Genomic DNA, 12,899 nt, shown 5'->3' with positions numbered 1-12,899 from the left:
TGGGTTCTTTATTATGATAGGGGCGCATCTGAAAGACATGTTATGTTTAGAGCACCATGTAATCATGATACATGACTTTTGTGTTTTAGACTTTAATTCAAGCCATTATATAAAATAATTTTTATAAAATCAACATTAAGTTCTCTACTTTGCAATGTAGACTACAATGTATGTGGAATGTGAAGCTTCCTTCCAGTGCATGATTTGATTGAAAAAAAAAAAAAAAAAAAAAAAAAAAAAAAAAAAATATGGACGATTTCACCGATTTCAAGGACAATAAAAAATATAGGTTGGTTGGTTGGTTGTTTTACAGCATATCAACCCTTTTCAGGTTATTTAATGCCAAATCCGGTGATTTTGAAGAAAATGTTTTTAATAGAATATATTTGTTTTTTGCAAGTCAGTTTCTATTTAACCTATAGTTGGGACCCTAACAGGTACTACCACTCCGGGTCAGAGTGGACCTGGGAGCAATGGCAATTAAAGGGTGGCTCCACACTCCCCAAAGCCCGCAAGCTGGGGGCCTCACCATCGGATATAGTTTAAGGTCATATCCAGGACCCCCATTAAGGGACTTTTACCCTCTGCAGGGGGGCAGTCGGCGTATTCTAATGCCTCACCGACAGGGCCAAAAAAAAAAAAAAAATAAAATAAAATATAGGAATGTGAAACATTCGTTGATCATCATTACAATCCCTGGCAACGTCAGGTCTCTGCTAGTAATAGCTAATTTTTTCTCAAAACAAAATAGTTATAATTGTGAATTGGAGAAAAACAAACAAAAACAATGATAATTTTATAAATATTGGAAAACCAGAAGAGTACCCTATTCAAAGTTAGCAGAAAACCTGTGTTTGGTCGAATCCTTTTCCTGATATTAAACTTCATCAGTAATATAACTTCCGGCGAGAGCTTTAATTTGCCAAGTTTATTTATTAGATTGTTAGGTGAAAGTACAGAATAGTTAACAAAGAACTTTCTTCTTCATGTTAAGAGTGGCTTTCTAAATATTATTTCAGCACGTTCAGTAACTTTTATTGGAGGGATTTCTACCAGTACTACTTTTTATTATTTATTTTTAAGTCATTGTTGAGACTCAAAAGATATGACCCTATCGTGGCGTTCATTTTTCTTATTCTTACATAACGTTCGACACTACTTGTTTTTCGAACCGAGTAAAATTTTTGAAGTCTATTGTAAAACAACCCCAACATTGCTATTATATTATCAAAAAATTTATTTCATTATTTGTGCATGTAAATTTGTTATTCAATTTTGCCAATTTTTTGTATAACATTTTCTTTTTTTTTGTCATAAGTAAAATCGTTTTGGTGAAAAAAAAAAAAAAATTAAAAGCAATGGCCACCAGCGATTAAATCTTTGAATTAAGTTTCCATTTTCAGGACTTAAAAAAATAAATCAAATTTAGGTAAATATGGCAGCGGTAAAATTTTATTTTCATTTTTTTTTTTCTTTTTAGATTATTATGCATAAATATTTATAACAAAATAATTATTAAATAAAATGTTATAATTATTTTTTTTTTTTAAATATTAAAATTTATTTTCTTTTTGAGGGTGGGAGCTCTTTTTAAAACTAAATCTCCCTCAGTATTTTCTTTAATTTTCTATTTTTGAATGATTATTATCAAGACCCATAAGATGTAAATCCCCTTATGTTGGACATTATTTCTCATTCTTACGTAAAAGTCGATGCTACCCTTTTTTACAGAATAAACGCTTTTAAATGAATTAAACCATTTAGCCAGCTAGATAGAAAAATCAACTTTGCTCTTTTAAAAACAGTAAATAAGTATATATATCTTTTAAATATTATGCGTCTCTAGTCTCGTTTTTGAACTTAGTAAACGCTTTAAAATAAGTGAAACCAGTAGCCACTTAGCCAGCTAGGTAGAAAATGAACCCTTAGAAAATCGATTTTATCTTTATTAAAACAAACAGTAAACGAGTAAAAATATTTAAAATATTATAGGGGAATATAGTAGCTTTTAAAAACAATCTCTTTCAAGAACGGTCATAAAACGTGTTTTCAATCGATATTCATCCAATAATGGACGAGTTGGGTAGGTTGGGTCTTACGGCATATCAACCTTTATTTTTTTGTTATTTAATGCTGAGGTCCGTCATTTATTTTTTGTTAGATAATGCTGAGGTCAGTCATTTATTTTTTGTTAGATAATGCTGAGGTCCGTCATTTATTTTTTGTTAGATATTTTAACTTATTCAGTCAGCCTTTTGGGGTCATTAGGTGGTGGGTTTTTTTTTTGGGGGGGGGGTGATCGGGTAAAATTATATTCTTTTGCATAAATTAGCTTTTTTTTTTTTTTTTTTTTTTTTTAGGAATGGTAGTATTTTGTTAGTATTGACTTTTTTTAAATAGTTCTTTCAAATTGTTAAGGTTGTAATAGTTCTGCCGGATACGCTCGAGGTTGCCACAATCCAAAAGAAAATGTTTTACAGTAAAGGGTTCTTGGCATGCCACACATTCTGGAGGTTTTTCTTTTTAGGAGAAAGGAGTGGGTTATGTGTGCATGTCCTATGCGAATATAGATAAAATTTAAAAAAAAAAAAGATAAAACTACTTCCTCTCTACGCGATTTTCTGAAATTTGGTAAACATTTCTCTATTGTGGGTTTGATTTTGAAATGTTTGTTGTTTTGAAAATTCCATTTTTCTTGCCAATTCTTCATAATGAATCTATGTATTAGTTGTTTGTAGTCCGAATGTGGAATTTTTAAATCGCTTACATCAAGATTTAGTGCATTTTTTGCAGCTCTGTCGGCTTTTTCATTGCCTTGGATTCCAAAATAACTGGGTATCCAGCAGAATTTGATATTTTTATTTTGTGAAAGAGTATTTTTTGTAATAGATTAATGAGTAGCAGGTTATTTAAATTTTGGTTCTTTAGAAATTCGAGTACTGATAGGGAGTCTGAAAAAAATTATAAATTTGTTGTAGATGAGGTCAGTAATGAGGTCTAGTGCCAGGTCTATAGCTGTGGCTTCAGCACTAAAAATTGAAGCATAGTCTGGTAGTTGCTTCTGCAAGGTAGTGCTATTGGATATTATTCCGCATCCAGTTCTGTTGCTGTCCTTAGAACCATCTGTATAGATATGCTGATGATTTGGGTATTTTTCCTGAATGTTAAATAGTTTTTCTTGATAGTTCAGTGGATGAGTGATTTTTTGGGAGCTTGTTTAGTTCAAGGATAATTTCAGGTTGTTTTAGTAGCCAGGGTGGGAGGTTTTTGGTTATGGGTGTTCGGAGGCTCTGTCATCTGTTTCCATTATTTCCAAGGATTTAAATTTGTTCTGATCTGTAGTTCTGGTTTCTGACGTGGAGCGAGATCTGTCTTTTTTGGGTTTTTCATTTATTTTCTGTTTGGTTGGTGTGAGATTTGATTTTTTTTTTTCTTTGCGGAGAGTACTAAGCGATTGTTCTTTTGGTTTTGGGATGTTTTCAGTTTGTGTGGGTTTTTTGTTAGAGGATTGGGTTTGATTTTTGTGATCTGGTGGGATTTTATTTTCAACTGTTTGGTAGTTATTTTCAAGTACAGTTTTAGTTGACGGCAGTTGCTATAAGGGAGCCCTCAATGCCTCAACTAGTTCTGGAAGTGGTTTTATGAGGGTAGAGATTTCCTTTAGTTCAATGTTTTCTATTGTTTTTAATTGATTTTTGGTTGCACCTGCATATGATCTAGTTGGTTCTGTTGTGGTGGCTATTTCAATAATTTTTCTAGCTTCAGTAAAACTTATGTTTTTGGTATATTTTAGTTTGTTTATTTTTTTTTTTCTTTGATCCAGTTTTGGCAGAGCGATGAGTATGCTGGATGGTTCTCACCACAGTTTGGGCATTTTATATTTCCTTGGCATTCTGTTTCCTGGTGTTCATTACTGCTACATTTTGGGCATACTGTTTTCCTGGTGCAGTATTCTTTGAAGTGGCCAAATTTTTGACAGCTTAGGCATCGAAGTAGTCTGGGAATATATGTTTCTACTTTAATGTTAATATATCCAATCTTGAGTTCAGTTCGTGGGGTGGGAGTATTGAAAGTTAATATGTATGTGTTGGTGTTTATTGTTTGTTTCTTTTTATTGGAATTCTTTTGGTATCTATAACTTTTGTTTTTTTAGGTTTGTTTTTATTTCTTCTAGAGAGCAGGTGTTTAATTCTGGACATCTGATGACTCTTTCCCTTTGAGGTGTTGAGGGTTTTGTGAGGGTAGGCTTTGATGTTTATGTCATGGAACTTTGTCCATGTTAAAATTTCTTTGGCACTACTTTTAGTAGATACTTGTATGAGTAAAGTTCCATTTTTTAATTTGTTTTGTGTTCAGATTTTTGTTGATAATTTTTTCGATTATGAATGGGGACATTTTAGTTATTTGTGTGTTATCTTACGATTCAAAGATTATATACTCCGGAAAGTTTGTTTTCATCTTCATCACTTTCTTGATGGGATCTTTTAATTTTTTTTTGGAAGCCATAGAATATTTTTTTTTTTTTTTTTTCATCATCCTTGCTCCCCACCCTCCTCAGAGCCCTAAATTGGGAAATGTTGGGGGGAAACCCATTCGCCCAAGCATCTCAGGGATACAATGATGATATACTCAAACAGTGAGTATAGCTGCAAATGACATTTCCTCGGACCCAGCAAGGTATAAAAAGGGTTAGTTGTCAATAGCATCAGTTTTCACCATTTGATTGGCTCTTGCCATCGCCTTATAATGATAGTATGTGTGTTTTTTGGGGGTTTTTTTTTTATAAGTGTAAGGTGTTTGTATTTCTCTTTTTGTGGGGGTTTACTATTATTAGGGACTGTCATGACTAGCCAGTTGATCGGGTCGAGCCTGCCCGACCGCCCGTTTAGCCGAAGTAAGGGCCAAAGTGGCGTGTTGCTAACTCACGGCCACTTGATTCCGAGGTAATGAGGTGCTCAGCCACCAGGATCCCGTTCTAAGGCATTACGGGTCGCCACCTATGGCCAACAGGTGGCCCCATTGAGGGACTTTTACTCTCTGCAAGGGGGTAGTCGGTGTATTCTGATACTCCGACAGGATCTGGGAGTGGGGGGGGGGTAAAATAAAAAGGGGAGGGAGAGGGGCTGTTTTTGTTTTTGGTTTTGCAGAATAAAATTAAATTTTACAAAAAAGATCAAAAAACAAAAAAACGTCAATGTAGGTGCATTTTGTCCCAGGAAGCCAAAGGACAGCCTGATCTGGTAGCATCAGTTCAGAAGCCGACAAGAGACACCGCCAATGTACAGCTGGTGCTAACAAAATTTAAACAAGCTGCGTGTGCGTGGTTCCCCTCTTGTACTGCATGTGAGATGACGCCACAAAAAATAGAAGAAATGATGAATGTGAAAAGTGTGAAGGGCCAACGTTGCTTTCACATTTTCACCAAGTTTCAGAAAAATCTAATGACTGGGGCAAAAGTTATGGGGTAAAAAGTGTCATTTTTTGCAATTTTGAAGTATTTGTGACCCCTTTTAAGCTCCTGGGAATGCTGAATCCCAGTTAAAATTGACAAACGATGCAGTTTCATGCCTTAAGACATGTATATTTGAATTCAGCACCATGGAAAAACTACTATATAGACATACATATGTTTTTGAGTAATATGAAAAAAAGCTAGAAAAAGGCATGTTTTTTTAGTCCTAAAAGTTCCAGCGGGAGGCGAACTAGAATTTTGCCAGAGTCAACCATACTGAATTTATTGGGCAAAAAGTGCAATTTTTTACCTCTTTTGAGGCCCTGGGGATGGCGAATCCCAGTGTAATGGATAACGGTGCAGTTCTAGGCTTTAACACATGTATATTTAAGTTGACCATGAAAAACCATTATATAGTCAGACATATGAAGTTTTTGTTAAGAAATATGAAAAAAAGAGCCACAAAAAGGGATGTTGTTAGCACTGAAAGTCCCCAGGGACGTGAACCAGAATTTTGCCAGGGTCACCCATACTGGATTTATATTAAAAACGATGGGCTCCACATTTTGGCCAAAATTTTACAAAAGTCTACTGGATGGATCAAAAGTTATGGGGCAAAATGTAATTTTTGGCAATTTTGGGACATTTTTTACCTCTTTTGAGCCCCTATGGGCGCAGCGAGAATTTTTGTAAAAAAATTTTTTTTTACTGTGCACATTTATTTAATGAAATACAATTTGTGACAAAATTGCAGAAAAAACTAATGGACGGTTATCTAGCAATAGTCTGGACTAACAGATGCATGGAAGCCACTGAAAACAGGTCCCTCTCTGATAAAAAAAAAAAACCTTCCAGAAGATTTAAAACCTAATAATCAAGTGAACTCCCCCAGGTGGAGATACAGTCATTTAGCGAATAGATGCTAAATGTTTGCAAAGGGAATAGGCAAGTTATCTTGATAAATGACCAAAAAATAAAAAATTAAACGTCAGTGTTAAATCTGTAAATAAGATTTTATAACTCATTCTGTTGCCCTTTTCAGTCTTATATTGTAAATGAACACTAATAAAAAAAAAATTTAAAAAATTTTTTTTTTTTTAAATAAACAATTTGAGCTGCTTTCATTTTTTGTCAAAAAAAAAAAAATAAATAAATAAAATACATAAAATTCTTTTTAAAAAAATGAAAGAATCGGTTTAGAATCGAAAATTAGGTTATAATTTTTCTGATTCCAATACCCCAAAAAGTTCTGATTTCTCCAATTAATTGTCTCAACTCTCTCTCTCTCTATATATATATATATATAAAAATGGATTCATAAATTTCTTTTCGTCTGTTTATGTTTGTGAGAGAAACTTTGAAACTAACCAGATTATGAATTTCCGAACCAAACTCCTATGTGTAACCTCCCATAAGACAATTGTTAAATTTTTTTTTAAGTTTTATTAAATTTGATTTCTAATCACCAAGCAAAACCCCTTGCATCTCAATTTCTTAAACCCTGTATGCTCAAGCCTCAAATTTCAGACATTTTCTCAGGATTAAAACCACTTAATAGATTTTTGTCAAAAACAATTCCAGGCATGATTAAATAGCATATATATATATATATATATATATATATATATTTGTAAGGAACCATGAAGGTAGTGTAAAACTATTTTAAAAATTAATTTTATTAACTAGTAGAATACTTATCCTGGGACGCTTATTCTGTTTTGTATACACTTGTTATGACTAATCACACTTGGAGTCCTGACGAAACTGCTCTGAAATATAATCTTTTATAGCACTAACCCAATAAGGTTTAGAATAGAAAGAAAAAAAAAAAACTTTCATGGATTCCTTAATTGAGAAGAGATAAATAGATTTGTGAAAATATTTTAAAACTTGTCAAAATATCTTTTGGTTAAGAAAATTATCTGCAATTTTAAAAACACCAAAAATTCAATTTATAAGAGATTTATGATTCTTGTATTTTCATCCAATCAAACTGTTTCTAAATGTTATGATTGATCTTAATATTCACGATCTTCTTACAATCATTCTAATATATAATCAGATTAATGTAGATGAATCCCGGCATAATTACTTGACACTTGTTCTCATTAGATCATCTAAGTTAAGCAACATTGAGCCTGATCAGTACTAGATCAGTGACCATTTGGGAATATCAGGTACTGTATGTAGGAGAACATTGACTTCTCCCTGTAAGAACTGCAAAACTTAATGTCATTTCCCCTGACATATATGCGACTGGGGACTGCTTGTGAATTTTAGACTCGCATAAAACTTCCTCTTTTGGAGGAAGTCAGTTCAATTTGCTTAGGGTTAGTACTGCTCCTGTACCTACTCCACCCTATATAAAAAAAAGTCTCACCTTCAGAACAAGTTCTCTTTTGTCTTGTGGAATGTCACCATGGAGTACGTGGGCATCTAATTTCATAGAGGCACTGAGAGCAAGCTCATCAGCCTCTTTCTTGGTCTGGCAAAAAACAATCGCCCTCCCATGATTTCCGCTATACACCTGGATGATGTCGGCAATTGTTCCATAACGATCTTGAAAGTTACACTTAATGGCAAGGTGCTACAGTAAAGAAAAAAAAAATAAAAAGCATTAAACAGTGAATTCACAATAAAACATTGATAGAAGTTAACATTTAAAGTGACATTTTTCTAAATACAAAAATGATGCAAACTTTAATAATCACAATATAAAAATAAAAGAAATTGTAAAAATGATAAAAATTTCCATATGAAAATTGGGACCGCTCCTTATATGTATTTCTTACCTCTAAGTGGCATTTCTTTTAATATATTCATTTATTTACAAAAAAAATTTAATAGTGTAAAGTATTAAAAAATTTAAAAACAAGTTTAATATTTAAATGGTCGCATAATGTAATTTCTGGTTTCAAAATTCTTTAAAAATTCCATGTATTAAAAAGGCCAAAAAATTTTGAAAGTCATTTACATCCAATAATTTCATAAAGATTTTCATAATCACCTAAAATTAGTTATAGTTTGATGAGCAGTGGTGTTACAATATAAGTGAAAGACTGTTCAATCATTTGACCATTTTAGAGGTGTCTAGGAAATAGTCGCGGTTCATGTTTAACTTTGGACAAACACGTTTACATAAAAAAATTTTTTAAAAATCCAATTAAAAGGATTTTTAATTCAAATGTAAAGTCAGTATAACAAATATGGATTGTATCCTGATATTAGGAATTAATTTATTTAAATTGACCTATTTATATTTTAATAGATGCGCGTGTGTGTGTGTGTGTGTTAAAAAAAAAAGGACATAAAATTTTGATGGACAAATTTCTTTTTCAATTTCATTCATGAGAATCATGATGCAGTAATACCCGAGACACAAATGCACTAAGATATAATTTTTTGGGAAATACATTATATTTATGCCCCAAGATACAATTGTTTCGAGATATAATTTCAAAAAGTGCACTATGCTAAAAATTAAAAGCGCATAAGAAACAAAAAAAAAAAAATGTAAGTGAGTGTGTATTGTAGCCTAAACTTATAAACTGCCTCCTCCTACCTTTCTTAGCCACTTATGTTTCCATGGTAAGTTGGTTACAATTTTCTTTTTTTTTTTTTTTCATCCTTTCTGTTACATTAAGACTTAAATATTAAACATTCAATATTTTTAATTGTGTATAAGCTTCCCTTTTTTTTTTTTAGTTATCATAATGTATTTAGTAGCGTTGCTCCTCTCCCTCCCTCCTTGCATGTATCCTGTACATTAACACTTGCTTAGGTGGCGAATGCAATTATTTTTTTTTTTAATGAATATTATTATATATCAATTTCTATGCTGTATTTATCTTTCTTTAGTAATTGTGTGCAATTTGATCTTTTGGGTAAATTTTTTTTTTTTTAAATTCAAATAGGAATAAGTATTTTGAGATATGATTTTTTAGAAGTACATTGACAGTCATGGAATGAATTAAATTTGTATTTCAAGGTATTACTGTATTAAATAAAACGGGGACATAGAAAAAATAATAAATATCTCCACTTTTTGAAATAACTGAAACCTACCTGTACAGTTGTTGAGGTCTTCACCTGTTGCTGGCCAATTAGATCTACTTTCTTCACATCTTTGCTCATATATTTCTGGGCTGTTTTGTACACCCAGGGGGGCATAGTAGCAGAAAAGAGGAGGGTTTGAGGTTTATTACTCTCATCATCTTTCTCATAAGCAACTTTCAAGATTTCATCAACTGAGTCGGCAAATCCCATATCTAACATTTGGTCCACTTCGTCCAATACAACATGTTTCGTCTTCTTCAGTGTAACATTTCCTTTCTGAATATGATCAAGGATTCTACCTGGCGTCCCAACAAGAATATCGAGACCTTTCCATAGAGCACGTTCTGAAATTCAAATTAGAAAATGATTACTGTATTTGTGTATAAATCAAAACTTGAAACGAAAGTGGGTGGAGTTCATAATTCAAAAGTAAACTTTTGTAGAAGTAGAAACTTCTAAAATCTTACTTTGAAATGACAAGATTACAAATGCAATTAACATGTTGGCAATAGGAATCAGCCCAATTGTCAATAACTGAAATTTATTCATAAAGAGGCACACAAGATCTATCAGGTTTTGGAAAGGAATTTAAAAGAAATAAACATTTATTCCATTTATTTCCTTTATTATTGCAAAGAAATGTTATTGAAATAATGTGCGTACGTGTGATATAATGTGAAGATAAAAATCTAACAATAAGAACAAAAAGAAAATGAAAAGAATGAAATGAGGCAAGATATTTCATTTCGAGGTTCTTTATGAATATAGGTTTCAAATTTATGGAAATGGAGTGGTTAGAGGTTCAAATTCTGTTATCGATACTACATTATTTTTACTAACACCCTTACAAAGGGTATGACTCCATTGGCTCTTTTTCCAGTTACAGATCGAGTAGTAGGGTAGACTAGACTCTAGCTTGTCGAGGAGGGGGGAAAAAATTTGCTCATCCCAAAACTGGGCTTTTCCTTGCCACTGAATTTATGTAATGTTATGTTTAGAAGTGGTGTGAGTGGATATTGCACAACCATCGTCTCACTATAAATTCCATGCACAGGCACTATTACAGGGAAGAGCTGTGGTCTTGAGACTAAGGAAGCATGCATGCATATATATATATATATATATATATATATATATAATTGCTACTTTACAGAAAACACTCAACTGTACAATATTGCAATGTCTGATTGTGGGCATGATGATGATGGCTCAGGAGGTCAACTTCATGTTTTTCATGTTTGACTATACATAAGACAACTGGCTTTTGTTAGTGCATATCTATGTTCTTTCTCCCATTTGTACTGTGCATAATTGGTTGCTGCCATAAAATCTTGTGTAACTGAATTGATCAACCCTCAGACTTTGCCAAACACTTAACACATGATTTGTTAGAAATGTTTTTAGAAATGTTTGATACTTGCTACTTCCACAAAGCAAGTATGTTATCAATCGCTAATCATTCTCAACAATGTTAACCAGAATATGTTGGAAAATTTTTACCTTGGGGTTCATATGGCACTCCACCATAAATGCAAAAAGCAGAAAGATCTCCAGACACAGTTAAGAAGTCTTCATAGACTTGTTTGGCCAATTCACGAGTTGGAACCAGAACAATTACCTAGAATTAAAAAAAAGATTAAACTTTTTTTCTAAAAAACTATTTGTATTCAGGACAAACTTGCAATGATCAAAATATTTTGACTATCATAAGAAATAATTTAGAAATTATAATTCCATTTTTCAATTTTATTTATAAATTCACATGTTTAAAAATAAAGTTTGTTAATCACAAAAACATTAATGGATAAAAAAAATGTAATGCTTTTCCAAAGAAACTGCTTAGATAACATTAGAAAGTCACATGTTTCTTAAAATCATAAATTAACATTTCACTTCTATTAGACACGTTTTTTGTATCTTTTCTTAGAATGGAGAGTTTGTGCATTTCGTAAGAGATACTTTATTCCAAAATAAATCTTAAAGTCTGCAACAAATTAAAAAAGTCAAGTATTGACATGTTTAACTCTTTATCACATCTAGTTTCATAAATATATATATTTTTTTAAATCTTAAAATATCTTACCCTGGGCATTCTGCCTTCTTTAGTCTTTTTCTTCTTTTGGAGTTTCTCAATCAATGGCAGTACAAAAGAAAGCTGAAATTCAAAATTACACACATTTATCTTTAATCTTTGACAATGTTTTTTTAGATACTTACAAACAAATGTGCAACACAGTCCTATAAACTAGTAACTCCATAGAAAGAATGGTACTCTTGCCAGAATTTGACCAGGATCCTTGTGATTTTGTTAATTATGGTTCGAGCTTGATCGGCAGTCACTGGATTAAGCTGAGCAAAGTAACCGACACAGATGAATTTCAAAACAAACAACGGGGGGGGGGGGGGGGGGGGGGAGAAAATAGAAATAAAAAATAACAAAACCTACTGTAAATTTACTGAATGTGCATATATTTATATTTTTTTGGTCCCCCGACAAAAGGAGGGTGGACATGTAAATCCACCCTTGTCTGTTCGTCTGTCCGCACTTTTCTTAACTACGCCTTGGAATTTTTTGAAATTTTACACAAGCATAAAACATGATATGAGTAAAAAAAGTAACAAAGGATTTTTCAGGAAAAGTTAAAAGGATAGGTTAAAGCCTTGTGGATTTTTGGGGCTATTGGGGGGGGGGGCAATGGTGAACTTAGTCATTTGTTTTATGCCTCGTTCACTTTTGAAAAAAAAAAAAAAAAAAAAGTTGCATTTTGTATTGTTGATTTTTTTTTTTTCTTTTGCAAGAAAAGAATCTTAAGTGTAAATTGTTAGTTGAAAGTATAGATTTTTTTTTTTCAAGAAAACTTACATTTGTTTTATTTTTTAAAAGTTATGGTTTTTTTTTTGTTTTGTTTTGGTTTTGTAAACGGGTGGTTTTTTATAAGATGAATGATTTTTATGAAATCCGTAAATTGTTAGGTGAAAGTATAGAAAAGTTTTTTTTTCAAGAAACTTCAAATTATTTTTTTGCCAACAAATGCTTAAAAATTAAACAGAAAAATGCCCCCCACCCCATAATTTAAAAATAACTTTTTTTTTCTTTCTTTTTTATATATATAAAAAAAAAAGTCAATTTAGCATTTCAACATTTGAACAACGCTTGGCTTAATCCGGTGATTGTCGGTTGACCCTCATCATAATTGACAGAAAATCCCGAGGATCTGTGTCAAATTCCGCAATAGTACAGAAAGAACTGTTTTTGCTTTCTAAAAAATACTGCTGGGATCTTTTGTACAGAATATATTAAATCATATTTCTAACCAAAAATATCAAGAGTTAAATATTCTTACAGAACAAAAATTTCAGATGAAAACTATTTCAGGAACATTAATATTAA

At 32.1% G+C, this 12,899-nt stretch overlaps 1 protein-coding gene across 3 annotated transcripts in view; it reads right to left on the bottom strand.

Moving 5' to 3' along the window:
* The window catches only part of LOC145293025 (nucleolar RNA helicase 2-like), a 42,375-nt gene that overhangs the window by 9,583 nt on the left and 19,893 nt on the right, over positions 1-12,899 (bottom strand). For all 3 annotated transcript variants that reach the window (XM_080139317.1, XM_080139318.1, XM_080139315.1), the window contains exons 5-8: positions 11,592-11,663; positions 11,009-11,126; positions 9,518-9,852; positions 7,833-8,039 (exon numbers count right to left, since the gene is read on the bottom strand). In XM_080139317.1, the coding sequence (XP_079995443.1) occupies positions 7,833-8,039; positions 9,518-9,852; positions 11,009-11,126; positions 11,592-11,663 (732 nt within the window). The remainder of the gene's footprint in view (positions 1-7,832; positions 8,040-9,517; positions 9,853-11,008; positions 11,127-11,591; positions 11,664-12,899) is intronic.

This window comes from Euprymna scolopes, chromosome 14 (genome assembly GCF_053919585.1).
Source record: "Euprymna scolopes isolate OS-2025 chromosome 14, ASM5391958v1, whole genome shotgun sequence".
Lineage (NCBI taxonomy): Eukaryota > Metazoa > Mollusca > Cephalopoda > Sepiida > Sepiolidae > Euprymna > Euprymna scolopes.
This window is presented reverse-complemented; position numbering and strand designations above follow the sequence as displayed.